Source organism: Triticum urartu, chromosome 2A, assembly GCF_056163025.1.
Source record: "Triticum urartu cultivar PI428250 chromosome 2A, HENAU_Tu73, whole genome shotgun sequence".
Lineage (NCBI taxonomy): Eukaryota > Viridiplantae > Streptophyta > Magnoliopsida > Poales > Poaceae > Triticum > Triticum urartu.
The window spans coordinates 85,773,008-85,792,084 of record NC_141874.1 but is presented as its reverse complement, the minus strand read 5'-3'; the positions used below and the strand labels follow the sequence as shown (position 1 = coordinate 85,792,084).

The 19,077-nt window shown below is 47.4% G+C and overlaps 1 protein-coding gene across 1 annotated transcript; it reads right to left on the bottom strand.

The window, feature by feature from the left end:
* Positions 1–520: 520 nt before the first annotated feature.
* Positions 521–1,105, bottom strand: LOC147983963 (uncharacterized). The gene has a single exon (XM_087540928.1). It carries the CDS (start codon positions 1,103–1,105, stop codon positions 521–523), a length of 585 nt encoding a protein of 194 aa, XP_087397054.1.
* Positions 1,106–19,077: the final 17,972 nt, after the last annotated feature.

Genomic DNA, 19,077 nt, shown 5'->3' with positions numbered 1-19,077 from the left:
AGACAGTGGCGGATCCGTCCGGCGAATGGTGGCTCGCCGGAGCGGCGCGGTTCCAGGAGACAGGGCCAGCCTTGTCATACCAGGGGCCCTTACACAAGACCACAAAGAGGAGCCCTCGTTCACACAAAAATGTGTAGTACTTAAGCATGGTAAAAAGATCAAACATTTTAGCACACAAAAATGTGTACTCAAGATCAAAGCACGGGAACTGGGTTGAAAGCTGGAGTCCGGAGAGCGTGGATGATGGACTAATTTGCAGCCTTTGCCGGCCGACTGTTGCAACCTCCCTGCGCACTAGAGCATTTCCAACAGTCCGCACAACGCGCCGCGCGTTAAAAGTCACGATACAATGCTGGGTTAGCCAGCTTTTGCGTGCGGTGGTGCGCTGGCTCCAGCGGCCGCTGTAAATTAAAGCGCGCTCACGCCGCTTCAGCAGGCGCGCTAAATTTCAGTTTTTTCTACTACGATTCGATACATATTTGGTTTCGTATATATAGTTCTCCTACTACTACTACTACTACTACTCGTCCGACTCGAACTCTGTCTCAGTAATTTCCTCATCCGACGTCGGAGCGTAGGCGTCAAGGAACCGCTCGTCGCTGGAGTTCCAGGAGGATGCATCTCCTAGCGCTTGGTTGTATTTAGCGACCGCCTTCCGCGTTCGCTTGTCCTCGTGATAGTCGGCTCGCTCCTCCCTTCTCTTCGCCCTCTTCGCCCTCCTCTGGGCGAAGAACTGTTCCTCGTTGGTGTCTTCCGGGAAGCGATGGCTCCACAGCGTCATGGCTTGCTCGTCCATCTCGGCCAGCCTGAGACGATACTCCCGCCTCCGGTGCTTGCAATGATCCTCGTCAGTGAGAGGCCGCGGGAAAGGCGCCAACTCCTGTGCGCGCTCCCTCGTCGCCACGTCGGCGAAGTTCATGTCCTGACGGGACCGCAGGAGGCGCCACGCCGCAGCGTCGTACGCGCGGGCACCCTCCTGGGCGGTGTCGAAGGTTCCGAGACGGAGCCGCATGCCGCTGCCCGACCGAATCTCGACGGAGTAGGTGCCGGACGGACGCACGCGGACGCCGCGGTAGCCCGTACCTTCCCGGCGGCGAGGCGGCATGGTGGCGCGGTGGTGGCGTGTCGGCGGCAGAGCGCGGAGGGCGATGGAGAGATGAAGAGAGCGGCAAAGGGCGACGGAGAGATGGAGAAAGTGGCAGAGGCGCTGCAATTTATAGGCGCACCGGACACGGCGCGCCAAATGTAACGCGAGAGCGGCCGCTTTTTCCCACGCGGGCGCTAGTTTCCCGCCACCGCTGAAGCTGGCGAAAACGTCCCGCGCGCGCTAAAAAGTCAATTTACCGCGCGCGCGTGTCTTTTGGCGTGGCTGTTGGAGATGCTCTAATGCATGTTCACGAACGAAAGCGACTTTACAGCTTCACATGAACTGCACTCGACTTTAACTAACGAGGTCACAATAACTATTCTAAATTGAGGAGAGATTTGCTGGAATTCAACCGAATCTGGCACCGTCTTTCCTTAATTGCAGCAAATAACTGAAATTGCATGTGAGAGGTGACTGGATCACCATTAACAGTTTGTTTAAATCTATAATACTTAAATAATTCATCCCATTAACTTATTTTTCTTAACATGCAACTTGTCCACCCGATCACACATGCCCTACAATGCCACACCAGCACATGCAGCTTGCCACGTCATCATTTTTATTTTGTGTTTAACCACTAAATAGATCTCGTATTTTTGAGTTAACTGCAGCTGCCTACTGAAACGCATTGATAATACTTCCAATGGAGTACTAGCAACTTGATTCCCCATTAAAGAATGGTTCGGTTTCTAACGTAGGAGCCGAGCAAACTCTTTCCAGTTTTCAATTAATTAATACTACTTCCGTTTCCAATCGCAAGAGCCGAACAGTCTCTCTCTTTCGAAACAAAAATCACTGCATCTCAATCTCCCACATAAAGCAAACCACCTTTTCTAGCCTACACACACCTCACGCCGTCGATGTCCAGCTCTCTCTCACTCCACATATAGCAAACCACTTTTTCTCCGAGCTACAGCAGAGTCTGGCGGCCGGTAGGCGACCTCTGCATGAGTCCACTCCTCTCACACGACGATGGTCTGCCTCATCTCCAAGTCCTCTCTACGCGGGCTGGGTCATAGTTTTGTTGCTTGCCACAGAGATCGTCAACGAAAGCTTACCTACGGAGGCTCATCTGAGTGCAGAAGCCTAACCTCTTCTGCTGCCACCGAAGGCGTCCATGCCAGAAGCTTCACCTGAGTAGCAGCAGTACGTCTGACCGGCCACGGCGCAACAACTGATCCAAATCAAAAGCAAGGCAACCATGATTTGTAAGATGTCCGGAAAGAGATGATAGATGTAAGCCAACGAATAGTACCTTCTTTGTTCACCAACTGTACATTTTGGTGATTTATATCCCTTTCAACAATGTCTGGCCGTTTTTGTTTGCAGCGTTTATATCACATCTGATTATATTAACACCGTTTCTTTTTGTGATCGATCTGCTCTAATAAGTGTTGGCTCATATGGATTTCATACTAAAGTTCTTTTGCATCATCACCTCATTGTAGTATCCTTACTAATATTCTTTGTGATCAAACTTCTGCATTGTCTATAGAGCTTGCAGAAGTTAATAAACAGTCGGGCTAGGCGTGTGCACTCTGTTGCTCTGCTCCTGACATCCTCCGTCATACCCATCTTAATATGTCAAAATGTTGCCTATTAACTGATTCATGAAGTCATACACTGAGGTGGGCAAATACATTACTTTAATACACTACATATATGTGCTTCCTTTTGCTCTGTTAATAGTTCGACATATTATTGTGAATTGTACAAACTGATTTTGATTTTTCATCTTTGGACACATTTCTTCGTGCTTGCTGAGGTGGGCAAATACATTACTTTAATACACTATATATATGTGCTTCCTTTTGCTCTGTTAATAGTTCGACATATTATTGTGAATTGTACAAACTGATCTTGATTTTTCATCTTTGGGCACATTTCTTCGTGTTTGCTGAGGTGGGCAAATACATTACTTTAATACGCTACATATATGTGCTTCCTTTTGCTCTGTTAATAGTTCGACATATTATTGTGAATTGTACAAACTGATCTTGATTTTTCATGTTTGAACACATTTCTTCGTGCTTGCTGCATCTAGCCTATTTGGAGAAGGCACGGTAAATTATCATTGCACCCTATTTTTTTCCTCGATGATTTTTCTTATAATTATGTATTCCTAGCAGAATGTGGCTTATCCAAGAAGAACAGTCATAAGAAGCTGGAATTAGTGCTTGAATTTTAAATAATTGCTTCTTGTTAGTACCATGGTTTAATGTTCACATCTTACAATATTTTGATCCGGCATTGGTTTCATAACTGAATGTAATATTAGTTAGCATTCATGCGTCTTAGTGAATATTTCAAAAGCAACTGACATGACATTAACATTGATGGCCAAAGATAGTGATCATGTCTGATGTGGCAAAGGTGACCCATTCATTATCTGTGTGTGAGACAACATAACTGAGGTGACACTTTTTTCCATTGATTTGTCCATAGATTTCATGTTCAGTGTAGTTGCTCAATGCTTTAGGATACGTTGTGCTTCACAACTGAAACTTGCTTCAGTTAGTTTTACTGTAATATTATTGTTCCACTTAGTGTTTGTTTGAGGAATTGTTTCACTTACTTTTGCTATAATACTTCCATATAATATATAGGGTTGCTACTGTTAAGTCCATTCCACATTTTTCTTTTGTTGTAAGTAGCTGCAAACTTAAAGATGACCGTTATGTGGTCAATGCACTTCCAAACTTCCAATATAATTGTGGTGGTTAGTTGTATCGATTCTAAGTTTCTAACTAAAGTTTTTGTTCTTTTGTAATTAACAAAAAAACTTTCACATTGATGAGGATAATTCTTCATATGAAGCTATAGGGATCAGGACAAATGTAACACTCATGCACATTTACAAGTATTCTAACCAGTTTTTATTTGGATGTTTGGTGCCATTTCCTTTCTCTTTGAGACTTATTATGCATGCAATTTGTTTTGCATCCGCGGTCATCCACGAGGCACGTAAAAATGATTCTATGTATATTATTTTGTGTCACTCAATATATTCTATGTAATTTTCTTTTGCATGTGATTATATAAATATGTGTCTACGCATTCCCGCAACAACGCGCGGGGTGTCATCTAGTTTATAAGGAAATAACAACAACGAGGGGAGAAGAAACGAAGCGTCAGTGTGGCTCGTTACCCTCGTTTTTTTTTTTTTGAAACCGAGTTGCCCTCGTTTTTTTTAACATCAGTACAGACACAAGCGCTCATATACACGCGCATACACTCATCCCTATAAATGCGCACACACACACCCTACTCCTGTAAACACCTCCAAAAGACTAAGCCGGCATATCATCTTGAAATTTATAAAATCACCGCGCATCGGCGAAAATCTTAAAATAAGTTAAGCAATAATTGCGAGCATCAGGATTTCAATCCTAATAGACTGAGGATACCATAGTCGTTATAATCATCCAACCATAGGTTGGTGTTGGTTCGCAATTGCCCTCGTTAGGAATCAAACAAAAATGATAGACCTACGTAATGTTTTTACGTACCCTAATTAACTTTTCCTAAATACTTGCGCACACGCTATTTGACAGTCGCGAGCGGCCGCGTTACAAGTCCGCCACTCACTAGCCGCATGCATGTGAAAGAATAATGCAACACTGCAGCACCTTTCACGCTGTAGCACTTTTTGTTTGCCCGGTAATACTAGTACTACACGTTGTAGCAATGATGGATGTGTACATATATTTATTTGGGTTTAGGAACTTCTAAAAGTCATATCTTTCAAACCGCGCCTCGGAATTCAGATCCGTTTTCACTATTAAAATCCTTGTGGCGAGATCTTTAAAACTAGACCCCGCATGGATATGTTTCGACGAAAAAATCAATGGCAACTTTGGTGATATATGGTGCAAATCTATTACTACATGTTGCAATTTTAGTACTGCATGGTGCAATTATTTCCAAAATCAATTGTAGACGTTGCATGATCCAACTTCTTATGAGGTTGTAACCTATCATTCACTAGAAGAACACCCGTGCGTTGCAACGGGGCTACATTAATTTAAAGAGTTCAATATTAATATTCTCATACATATCAAGTTACATTGACGACCTTTTTACCATCAAATCCTCACACACACACACACACTCTCCCTCCCTCTTCCTCTCTCTCTCTCTCTAACACACACACATATCCATCTTATTGGGTACGGGACCATAATCCATCTATTTCACACACACGCTAGTGCATAACAATATGGATTATGTGTACTATATTTGCCACCACAACTGAGGGAATTAATTTCATGTAAATCGGCCAGCCACAGCCCCAAGAATACGAGGAGGTGGCCCGGGTCGACGTCGGCGCCGTCCGGCGCGGGCCACGGGCCCGTTTCCAAGTGCGTCTGCACGCCGGCCACTCAGGCCGGGTCCTTCAAGTGCCGCTTCCACCGCACCAACTCCTAGGGCCACGGCCAGGGAAGCCGCTCTTCTTCGCCCCCTTCACCGGCCGCGGCCAATGCGGTGCCGCGGCACCCGGCCTCGCCGTCCTCGTCCTCCGGCACCGTCGCGACCCAGTGACGCAGCCCAAGCATCGGTCTCGAGAATCAAGAACGCTCGACAACAGAGAGGGAAGGGAAGATCATATACATGTCATAAGAAAGGGAGTTTAATTATTTACTGCTCCCTCTATGTATTGTTTCCTTTGTTTGGAGATTGATTACCATCCGTGAGTTAAGGTAAGGTTAATGTGATTGAGCGATTTTTTTGAAAATCAAATATTTGCTTTATAATTAATGTGATTGAGTAATTTAAGGTAAGGTTAATTAATTTAGATTTTATTTTTAGAGATTGTTCGTGATTGATTCTACATTACTAAATAACTTGCGTCAGTATGGAAAGTTTTGATCTGTTCAGATTTCTTTCGTTGTGTGAGAGGGTGACGCGAAAATAAACCAATGAGGTGGAGGGAGGGGACAAAAAAATCAGCAAAGGTGGGAGGAGGTACCAAAAAAACCATGAAAGGTGGGACGAAAATAAACCGTACGAGGCTACCAACTGCTCCATTAGGAGTAGAGATGACAACCAACTTTTCTCGTTGTGCAACTAGTCTACTGTTTCGGCCTACTACCTAGTAGTGTATGTGCAATCCCCCTACTAGTGGAGTGTAGTTTTTCATTGTTGGCGCACCCTACCCCATCTACCCTATCAGGTATATGTGCAATTTAGCCGGTTGTTCCAGCCAATCGTCTAGTAGTCAATGTGAAAATCCTTTGCATTCCTATTTATGGATGTGTAGTTTTAGTTGGCAAGGACAACATACAGAGTTGCACATAGTCTGCTAAGCAGTTGGCCGCAACAAACTGATGAACTGCTTAGCCATGGGGGACACTGAAGATTTGCATATAGACGAGACGCTAAAGTTCCACATCTCATTAGCATGGGTGGTTCAGACGAGGTGCTAGCAGGGAAAATCACACGTCAAGGGGGGTACGGGCAGAAGTTGCACATCACTGTTAGGCAGTTGCCTGGGGCAACATACAAAGTTACACGTCCACTGCTAGTCAGTTGACCGAGGCAACAAATAGTGAAATATGCACACCCACAGGCAGGGGAAAGTCGCACACCAATTACTAGTCAATTGGCCTAGGCAACAGAGAAGTTGCACATCTCACTGTTAAGGAGTAGGTTGGGGTGGAGGTGCATCTTCGTATGCACATCTCCGCAGAGTTGCACACCGTCGTTCGCATAGTCGCACACACCTGACTATGGGTTGCAGACTCTCATTGGCATAGTCACACGCATGGTGCAGAGGTGCACACTCTCATCGGCATAGTAGCTCACGCATGACTGTGGGAGTTGCACACGCGCGGCAACACAATCACACGCACGGGACTGCAAAGCTGCCCATTTTACTAGGCAGTTGGCCGGGGCAGTAGACAAAGTTGCACATCTTATAGGTAGGGTTAGTTTGGGGCCGGAGGTACTATCAGTGAAAACGCAAGTCCATGGGTAGGGGGAAAGTTGCACATCAACTGCCAGGTGGTTACACATCGACTGCTAGACAGTTGCAGCAAACGAGAACTAAATTGCACATAAAATAGTTCGTCGAAACATAACTATGCGGGATCTAGTTTCAAAGAGCATGTTGTGAGGACTCCTATGGTGAAAGGGGGTCTTAATTCTGACGTTTAGTTCAAGAGTTATAACTTTTTTTAGAAAAATGAAAACTCAAATTAAATGCGTTCATATTTGTTTGCATCATTAAAAATCACACATCCACTCATAGAGAGAAAGTTGCACATCAACTATCAGGTAGTTGCACATTGACTTCTAGACCGTTGCACCAAACAGAGAATAAATTGCACACACAAAAATTTGTCGAAACATATTCTATTCTATAACTGATGTGATTCTACCACTAGTATGCAATGACTGTTGTTCCAAGCTAGCAACCAAAGACTCTAGACAGCTCTGATGCGCTCCACCACCGTCTCCATGGCCTGCGGTGATGAGATACTATCGAACGTAACATCAGGTCATGCGCACATCAGGAGGCGGCATCTGCACCACGATTTCAGAGCGCCTCAGCACCACGATCGATGTGTGACGCGTGTGTGTGGCCGCCGGTGGTGCCACAATACACGAGCAGAGGAAAAAGCGGTGATTGTGAGCGCTGACACATCGATACCTATGCCAACATTCTCTGCTCCGGTGAGGTGGTGCGCCGACTCCGGCTAGTGGTGGATGGAAGGGGTGGCGACGCTCGGAGCTACACGACCTCGTCCACTGGCTCATCGGCCCATGCGTTGGTGAGCAACAAGTTTCAGCGATTAAGGTGCTCGCACAGATTAGCCCATTGCTAGTTCAATCGTCTCTTTGGATTGTCGATGCTATTTAGGACCCTAATATTTTCTTCTTTAGTGATTATACCAAGCCTGTTGGGGGGGCATTGCCCCTCTCCCCCATGCCTCAAAGATACACATTGAAGGAAATATGCCCTAGAGGCAATAATAAAGTTGTTATTTTATATATCCTTATATCATGATAAATGTTTATTATTCATGCTAGAATTGTATTAACCGGAAACTTGATACATGTGTGGATACATAGACAAAACACCGTGTCCCTAGTAAGCCTCTACTAGACTAGCTCGTTATTCAAAGATGGTTAAGTTTCCTAACCATGGACATGAGTTGTCATTTGATAACGGCATCACATAATTAGGAGAATGATGTGATGGACAAGACCCATCCATTAGCATAGCATTATGATCGTTTAGTTTTATTGCTATTGCTTTCTTCATGACTTATACATATTCCTCTGACTATGAGATTATGCAACTCCCGAATACCGGAGGAACACCTTGTGTGCTATCAAACATCACAACGTAATTGGATGGTTATAAAGATGCTCTACAGGTGTCTCCGAAGGTGTTTGTTGGGTTGGCATAGATCGAGATTAGGATTTGTCACTCCGAGTATCGGAGAGGTATCTATGGGCCCTCTCGGTAATGCACATCATAAAAAGCCTTGCAAGGAATATGACTAATGAGTTAGTTGCAGGATGATACATTACGGAACGAGTAAAGAGACTTGCTGTTAACGAGATTGAACTAGGTATGGAGATACCGACGATCGAATCTCGGGCAAGTAACATACCGATGACAGAGGGAATAACGTATGTTGTCATAACGGTTTGACCGATAAAGATCTTCATAGAATATGTGGGAACCAATATGAGCATCCAGGTTCCGCTATTGGTTATTGAACGGAGAGGTGTGACGCCCCCGATTCAGTCGTACACTAATCATACACGCAAACATGTACGATCAAGATCAGGGACTCACGGGAAGATATCACAACACAACTCTACAAATAAAATAAGTCATACAAGCATCATATTACAAGCCAGGGGCCTCGAAGGCTCGAATACAAGAGCTCGATCATAGACGAGTTAGCAGAAGCAACAATATCTGAGTACAGACATAAGTTAAACAAGTTTTCCGTAAGAAGGCTAACACAAACTGGGATACAGATTGAAAGAGGCGCAGGCCTCCTGCCTGGGATCCTCCTAAACTACTCTTGATCGTCGACAGCGGGCTGCACGTAGTAGTAGGCACCTCCCGAGTAGTAGTCGTCGTCATCAACGGTGGCGTCTGGCTCCTGGACTCCAGCATCTGGTTGCGACAACCAGAAAGAAAGGAAAGGGGGAAAAAGGGGGAGAAAGCAACCGTGAGTACTCATCCAAAGTACTCGCAAGCAAGGAGCTACACTACATATGCATGGGTATCAAATGGAATAAGGTATCATATGTGGACTGAACTGCAGAATGCCAGAATAAGAGGGGGATAACTAATCCTGTCGAAGACTACGCTTCTGGCCACCTCCATCTTGCGGCATGTAGGAGAGAGTAGATGGTAAGTTCACCAAGTAACATCAAGTAGCATCGTATAGCATAATCCTAACCGATGATCCTCCCCTCGTTGCCCTGTGAGAGAGCGATCACCGGTTGTCTCTGGCACTTGGAAGGGTGTGTTTTATTAAGTATCCGGTTCTAGTTGTCATGGGGTCAAGGTACAACTCCAAGTCGTCCTGTTACCGAAGATCACGGCTATTCGAATAGATTAACTTCCCTGCAGGGGTGCACCACATAACCCAACACGCTCGATCCCATTTGGCCGGACACACTTTCCTGGGTCATGCCCGGCCTCGGAAGATCAACACATCGCAGCCCTACCTAGGCACAACAGAGAGGTCAGCACGCCGGTCTAAATCCTATGGCGCAGGGGTCTGGGCCCATCGCCCATTGCACACCTGCACGTTGCGTACGCGGCCAGAAGCAGAACTAGCCCCCTTAATACAAGAGCAGGCTTACGGTCCAATTCGGCGCGCGCCACTCAGTCGCTGACGTCACGAAGGCTTCGGCTGATACCACGACGTCGAGTGCCCATAACTGTCCCCGCGTAGATGGTTAGTGCGTATAGGCCAATAGCCAGACTCAGATCAAATACCAAGATCTCGTTAAACGTGTTAAGTATCCGCGAACACCGACCAGGGCCAGGCCCACCTCTCTCCTAGGTGGTCTCAACCTGCCCTATCGCTCTGCCACAAAGTAACAGTCGGGGGCCGTCGGGAACCCAGGCCCACCTCTACCGGGATGGAGCCACCTGCCCCTTCAGCCCCCATCTCCGAACAGTACCACAGGTAATGTAACTGTGTAAAGTATATAGTATATGCCCGTGATCACCTCCCGAAGTGATCACGGCCCAGTAGTATAGCATGGCAGACGGACAAGAGTGTAGGGCCACTGATGGAACACTAGCATCCTATACTAAGCAGTAGGATAACAGGTAATGGTAACTACAGTAGTAGCAAGGACAGGATATGCATCAGGATAGGAATAACGGAAAGCAGTAACATGCTACACTACTCTAATGCAAGCAGTATAGAGAAGAGTAGGCGATATCTGGTGATCAAAGGGGGGGCTCGCCTGGTTGCTCTGGCAAGAGAGAGGGGTCGACAACTCCGTAGTCGTACTGGGTAGCAGCGACGTCGGTCTCGGTGTCTAGCGAGAGAAGAGGGGGAAGAAACAATAAATATTTGAGCAAATAGATGCATAACGATGCATGACAAGACACGTATCGGTGCTAGAGGTGCCCTAAAGCGGTATGAGGTGATACCGCTGAAGGGGGGAAACATCCGGGAAAGTATCCCCGGTGTTTCGCGTTTTCGGGCAAAGGAGCTGGAGGGGGAAAGTTGCGAGTTTGATATGTTAGGGGTGCGTGGCGGACGAACGGGCTGCGTATCCGGATTCGTCTCGTCGTTCTGAGCAACTTTCATGTAGAAAGTATTTTCATCCGAGTTACGGATTAAAAGATATGATTTTCTAAAGATTTTATTAATTTCTGGAATTTAATTAATTAATTAATTAATTAATTAATTCGAAAATGAATTAATGACATCAGCATGATGTCATGCTGACATCGGCAGTCAACAGAGTTGACTTGGTCAACCTGACCAGTGGGTCCAGTGGGACCCACCTGTCATACACTGTCTATGTTAATTAGAGATTAGGCTAAACAAACTACTGTTTAATTAACTAACAGATTAGTTAGATTAATTACTAGGATTAATTAACTGAATTAATTTAGTTAATTAATTAATTATTTAAGTTTATTTATTTTATTTTATTATTATTCTCTTTTTTTATTGAAAACGTTTTGTGGGGTGGGGCCCCTAGTGTCAGTGGCACAGGGGCCGTAGTGGGTTACGGGCGCTACGGGCGGGTCGGGCGTTGCGGCGCCCGACTGGGCGTTCGCCCAAATCGCCGGGGCGAGGAGGGCCGGGGCAAGGCCGTGACCGTGGGCGTCCGACGGGGCGCGGCGTCGCCCGAACGGGCACGCCGGCGAGCAAAGGCCCGAGACGACGGCGGGCCGCGGGCGTTGGCTTGGCCGCGGCCGAAGGAGGAGCAGAGCAGGGGGGGAGCAGGGGCGCCACGGGGCGCGGGCGCGTGCGCGAGCACGGCCAGGGCACGGCCCCGACGCGCGTTCGGGCACGGAACGGCGCCGGCGACAGTGAAGGGAAGAGGCAAGGCACAGGGGGGCGCGGCCCGGCACGGTGCGGTGTCGCCCGGGAGGGCCGCCGACGAGCAGCGCCACCGAGGGGGGAGGCGAGGCCAAGGCCCGCGGGGAAGCACGGCCACGAGGCGAGCGCGTACGGGGGTGGCGAATAGGGGCACGCCGGGCGGGGCGAGGCCACGGTGAGCACGGGCCGGGGCGCGACGAGCACGGCACCGGAGCGAGGCAAGCACCGGCGAGAGGGGACGGGGAGCAGGAGGACCGGGGTCCTCACCGGGGTGCGTAGGGAATGGGCACCGTGCTCGATGGAGGTCGGGGAGGACCGTGGTGGAGGGGGACGGGGACGGCGTCGACGAGGAGGAGGCAGGCCGGCGGAGAGGAGGAAGCAGGCCGGTGGGAGGGCTCCTGGCGGCGGGGTCGTCGAGCTCTGGGCACCGGCGTGTGGCGGGAGAGCACCGAGCGGCTTTGGTCTCCTCTGGATCCCGATCCAGATCGGGAGAGAGGAGGGGGTGAGTGGGTGCGGGGATTGGGTTAGGGTTTCCCCCTGGTGGGTTTATTGAGGGGAGGGGTTGGGCCGGTGGGTGTGGCCGAATGGGCTAGGTGGGTTGGCCCAGTTGGGCCACGGCCCAGGGAGGGGGGGCTTTCTCTTTCTTTTTTTGTTTTTTGTTTTCCCTTTTTGTATTTTCTTTCTTTTCTGTTTAAATCATTTTAAACCATTTAGCCATTTTATAAAAATGTGTTTGTTGCACCATAATTACCCTTGTATTAGTTGTCACCGTTTGTACTTTTTAGTTTTGACATTTGAAAACTTTACTAGTTTGACTTGAGTTTGAATTTGAATTTTGAATCGGTTTTTGAACTAACCCGAGATTAACTACAGTGACAGAGGTGACGCGACATGGTTAACGAGGGATTACTGTAGCCTAATTATCTGGGCGTCACAAGAGGTGTCTCGGTCATGTCTACATAGTTCTCGAACCCGTAGGGTCCGCACGCTTAACGTTCGATGATGATTTGTATTTATGAGTTATGTGTTTTGGTGACCGAAGTTTGTTCGGAGTCCCGGATGAGATCACGGACATGACAAGGAGTATCGAAATGGTCGAGAAGTAAAGATTGATATATTGGAAGGTAGTATTCGGACACCGCAAGGGTTCCGGAGTGTATCGGGTACATACAGGAGTACCGGAGGGGTTACCGAAACCCCCCGGGGAAAGATATGGGCCATATGGGCCGTAGGAGGGAGGCTAACCAGCCCACAAGGGGCTGGTGCGCCCCCCACAAGGGAGGAGGCCGAATTGGACTAGGGAAGGGGGCTCCACCCCCTTTCCTTCTCCTACTCCCTCTCCTTCCCCTTTTCCCCATCCGGTAGAAGGAAAAAAGGGGGTCGAATCCCCTTTTCCCCTTTTCCCCTTGTGGCCGGCCTCCTCCCCTCCTCCTTTATATACAGGGGCAAGGGGGCACCCCAAAGCACATCAATTGTTCTCTTAGCCGTGTGCGGTGCCCCCCTCCACAGTTTACTCCTCCGGTCATAGCGTCATAGTGCTTTGGCGAAGCCCTGCGTGGATCACATCACCATCACCATCACCATGCCATCGTGCTGACGGAACTCTCCCTCGGCCCTCTGCTTGGTCAAGAGTACGAGGGACGTCATCGAGCTGAACATGTGCTGAACGCGGAGGTGTCGTACGTTCGGTACTTGGATCGGTTGGATCATGAAGACGTTCGACTACATCAACTGCATTAACCTAACGCTTCCGCTTTCGGTCTATGAGGGTACGTGGACACACTCTCCCCGTCTCGTTACTATGCATCTCCTAGATAGATCTTGCGTGATCGTAGGAAAATTTTGAAATTGCATGCTACGTTCCCCAACGGTGGCATCCGAGCTAGGTCTATGCGTAGATGATATGCACGAGTAGAACACAAAGAGTTGTGGGCGATAATAGTCATAATGCTTACCACCAATGTCTTATTTTGATTCGGTAGTATTGTTGGATGAAGCGGCCCAGACCAACATTACATGACCACGTTCATGAGACCGGTTCTACCGACGTGCTTTAGCACAAAGGTGGCTGGGGGTGTCTGTTTCTCCAACTTTAGTTGAATTGAATTTTACTACGGCCGGTCCTTGTTGAAGGTTAAAACAGCACACTTGACGAAAAATCATTGTGGTTTTGATGCGTAGGTAAGAACGGTTCTTGGTAGAAGCCCGTAGCAGCCATGTAAAACTTGCACAAAGTAGAGGACATCTAACTTGTTTTTGCAGGGCATGTTGTGATGTGATATGGTCAAGACGTGATGAGATATAAATTGTTGTATGAGATGATCATGTTTTGTAAAAGTTATCGGCAACTGGCAGGAGCCTTACGGTTGTTGTCGGTGTCAAAACCGGCTGATCTCGGGTAGGGGGTCCCGAACTGTGCGTCTGAGGATCAAAGGTAACAGGAGGCAGGGGACACGATGTTTACCCAGGTTTGGGCCCTCTTAATGGAGGTAATACCCTACTTCCTGCTTGATTGACTTTGACGAATATGAGGGTTACAAGAGCTGATCTACCTCGAGATCATGATGGCTAAACCCTAGATGTCTAGCCTGTATGATTGTGATTGCCTCTATGGACTAAACCCTCCGGTTTATATAGACACCATAGGGGCCCAGGGTTGTACAAAGTCGGTTTACAGAGAAAGGAAACTATGCGACTAGCCGCCAAGCTTTCTATCCACGCCAAGGAGAGTCCCATCCAGATATGGGGAGAGGCCTTCCATCTTGTATCTTCACGGCCCATTAGTTTGGCCCACGTCAAATAGCCCGACCATCTAAGGACCCCTTAATCCAGGACTCCCTCAGTAGCCTCCGAACTTGCCTTCAATGATGATGTAGTATCCGGCTTTATGTCCTCGGCTTTGCAAGGCGGGTCCTCCATTGTACTTCTGATTGACGATAGTTCGGCTGCACATTAAATACCATTTTCTATTGTTTCTTCACTGTCATCGCCTCGGCTTCCACGTGTCAAACGAATGTGAATAGTCTAGGTGTTTTTTTACAAATAACCCCTTGATCGTGCGGGAAAGGCGCCTATTTAAAGAGATTAGATCTTAGAGACCATTCCCCACCCCGTGGAAACCCTTAGAACTTGCCATAGGAAGTCGCCAAAACATGGCTAGCGCTCCTAGCTCTTCCTCGCGCCCCAATGGCCCTCAAAAAGGTGACTGAGAAAGTTGTTCGGTATCCCACACCCATTTGAGCAAACTTCAGACACAGGGATATCTTCCGCCTGTGGATCTAGTCTCCGTTCAGGCTGGATTAACTTCCATCGACGGCGAAGCCCTGACGGAGAATTACCCCAATCCTTCCAAAGAGGAGTGGGTGTGCTTTATCTCCTTCCTCTTGAGAGGCATATGATTTCCTATTCATCCTTTCCTCAGAGGTCTACTGGAGTATTATGGCCTTCAACGGTCTACTGGAGTATTATGGCCTTCAACTGCACAATCTGACGCCAGGCTCCATCCTGCATATCGCGGGTTTTGTTGCTTTATGTGAGCTATTCCTAGGCTATGAGGCTCATTTCGAGCTATGGCAAAAATATTTCTACCTCGTCCCCCACTCCCAAAAGGGATCCATATTTGAGGTGGGCGGCGCCGAAGTATGGCGCATAGCCGGGACAGGATACCTGTCCGGCACTCCAAAGAAGGCATCCGAAGAGTGGCCCTCGGAGTGGTTTTATATCGAAGACGTCGTTCTTCCGGACCTAATCCGGCGTGGACTTCCCGAATTCTCTGGTGTTCCTTTAAAGAAGCGCGCTAGTTGGCGTCCCCGAAGCCTCGAAGAAGAAGATAGTGCGGAGGTTTCGAGACTAGCACGCAAGATCGGAGTACTTGCCAACTCCGGGCTGTCTATAATTGAGGTAATGGCAATTTCAATAACCCCATGCATTCAGCTGCTCCAATCTAGAAGTCTTCCAATGTGGAATTATAATGGGGAGGACGATGCGTCCCATTGCCTACGCAAAGGTCCAGATAATTTTGCTGCCCTGGACACCATCTTAGCCGACCTGTACAAAGGGGAAAAGGAAGACTTCGCTCGCTTGATATGTAGGGAAGGCTTTTCCATGTACAACCCCATCCCCTGGGTGAGTTTTTCAATTATTGGCCTTACTCAACCATTTTCCAGAGTTTATGCTAGTCGAATTTAATCCGACTGCTTTTGACAGGAATGGAGAAAGATCGTCGAGGTGATTTACAGCCCCGCTCCACAGCCGGAGGACCATAATCGGTACCTAGATCCCGTATATGAAGAAGATCCGGACATATTTATAGAGCTTACGGAGGGAGTTTTTTATCAGGCGAGCTATGACGGCACGGAAGTAGCCATTATAGCCGATTACCCCGGCCTTCTCCCCTCCTCCCATGTAAGTACCCAGGAGATGTCTTCTCCAAAAGAGTTTTCTCGTTGCGCCTCACCCACTGCTCTGTCTCATGCTCCGAAGGGGCAGCGCTCGTCTCGCCGAGCTGCATCAAAGGTGTCTTCCAAGAAGGCAACACCTGTGCAGGGCGAGTCTTTGAAAAGAAGGGCAAACGGTGACAACACCAGGCCCCCGCCTTCACCAAAGAGGTATAGTTTTTGACATGCACTTGGTGGGTAGGGCGAGTGATACGTCTCCAACGTATCTATAATTTTTTATTACTCCATGCTATATTATCTACTGTTTTGGACATTATTGGGCTTTATTATCCACTTTTATATTATTTTTAGGACTAACCTATTAACCGGAGGCCCAGCCCAGAATTGCTTTGTTTTTGCTTGTTTTAGGGTTTCGAAGAAAAGGAATATCAAACGGAGTCCAAACGGAATGAAACCTTCAGGAACGTGATTTTCTCAACGAATAACACCAGAGAGACTTGGACCCTACGTCAAGAAAGGAAACAGGAGGCCACGAGGTAGGGGGCGTGCCCACCCCCACCAGGCGTGCCCTCCACCCTCGTGGGCCCCCTGTTGCTCCACCGACGTACTCCTTCCTCCTATATATACATACGTACCCCCAAACGATCAGATATGGAGCCAAAACCCTAATTCCACCGCCGCAACTTTCTGTCTGAGATCCCATCTTGGGGCCTGTTCCGGAGCTCCGCCGGAGGGGGCATCGATCACGGAGGGCTTCTACATCAACACCATGGCCCCTCCAATGAAGTGTAACTAGTTCACCTCAGACCTACGGGTCCATAGTTAGTAGCTAGATGGCTGATACGTCTCCATCGTATCTATAATTTTTGATTGCTCCATGCTATATTATCTACTGTTTTGGACTATATTGGGCTTTATTTTCCACTTTTATATTATTTTTGGGACTAACCTATTAACCGGAGGCCCAGCCCAGAATTGCTGTTTTTTGCCTATTTCGGTGTTTCGAAGAAATGGAATATCAAACGGAGTCCAAACGGAATAAAATCTTCAGGAATGTGATTTTCTCACCAAACGTGCTCCAGGAGACTTGGACCCTGCTCCAAGGAACAAAAGAGGCGGTCACGAGGGTGGGGGCGCCACCCACCCTAGGGCGCGCCCCTGCCTCGTGGGCCCCTCATTGCTCCTCCGGCGTACTTCTTCCTCCTACATATACACACGTACCCCCAAACGATCAGAACAGGAGCCAAAAACCTAATTCCACCGCCGCAACTTTCTGTATCCACGAGATCCCATCTTGGGGCCTGTTCCGGAGCTCCGCCGGAAGAGGGCCGTCATCACGGAGGGCTTCTACATCATCCTAGCCTCTCCGATGAAGTGTGAGTAGTTTACCTCAGACCTTCGGGTCCATAGTTAGTAGCTAGATGGCTTCTTCTCTCTCTTTGAATCTCAATACAAAGTTCTCCCCCTCTCTTGTGGAGATCTATTCGATGTAATCTTCTTTTTGCGGTGTGTTTGTTGAGACCAATGAATTGTGGGTTTATGATCAAGTCTATCTATGAATAATATTTGAATCTTCTCTGAATTCTTTTATGTATGATTGGTTATCTTTGCAAGTCTCTTCGAATTATCCATTTGGTTTGGCCAACTAGATTGGTAGTTCTTGCCATGGGAGAAGTGCTTAGCTTTGGGTTCGATCTTGCGGTGTCCTTACCCAGTGACAGAAGGGGCAGCAAGGCACGTATTGCATCGTTGCCATCGAGGATAACAAGATGGGGTTTATTTCATATTGCATGAATTTATCTCTCTACATCATGTCATCTTGCTTAAGGCGTTACTCTTTTTTTAACTTAATACTCTAGATGCATGCTGGATAGCGGTCGATGAGTGGAATAATAGTAGTAGATGCAGAATCATTTCAATCTACTTGTCACGGACGTGATGCCTATATACATGATCATGCCTAGATATTCTCATAACTATGCTCAATTCTGTCAATTGCTCAACAGTAATTTGTTCATCCACCGTAGAATACTTATGCTCTTGAGAGAAGCCACTAGTGAAACCTATGGCCCCCGGGTCTATTCTCATCATATCAATCTCCATCACTTTAATCTTGCTTTGCTTTTTACTTTGCTTTTACTTTTTACTTTGCATCTTTATACCAAAAATACCAAAAATATTATATCTATCAGATCTCACTCTCGTAGTGACCATGAAGGGATTGACAACCCCTAATCGCGTTGGTTGCGAGTAGCTATCGCTTTGTGTAGGTACAAGGGACTTGAGTGTGGCCTCCTACTGGATTGATACCTTGGTTCTCAAAAACTGAGGGAAATACTTACGCTACTCTGCTGCATCATCCCTTCCTCTTCGGGGAAAACCAACGCAAGCTCAAGACGTAGCAAGAAGGATTTCTGGCGCCGTTGCCGGGAAGGTTCACGCAAGTCAAGATTTGACTCCCGACAACGAGCCATTTCTGGCGCCGTTGCCGGGGAGTCTACGCAAAAAAGTCAACATACCAAGTACCCATCACAATCCCTATCTCTCGCATTACATTATTTGCCATTTGCCTCTCGTTTTCCTCTCCCCCCAATTCACCCTTGCCGTTTTATTCGCCCTCTCTCTCTATCCTCCCTCTCTATTTGCCTCTTTTGCCCGTTTGCTTTTGTTTGCTCGTGTGTTAGATTGCTTGTTTGTCACGATGGCTCAAGATACTACTAAATTGTGTGACTTCACCAATACCAATAATAATGATTTCCTTAGCACTCTGATTGCTCCTCTTACCAATGCTGAATCTTGTGAAATTAATACTACTTTGTTGAATCTTGTTATGAAAGATCAATTCGCCGGCCTTCCTAGTGAAGATGCCGCTACTCATCTGAATAGCTTCGTTGATTTATGTGATATGCAAAAGAAAAAATATGTCAATAATGATGTCGTTAAATTGAAGCTATTTCCTTTTTCGCTTAGAGATCGTGCTAAA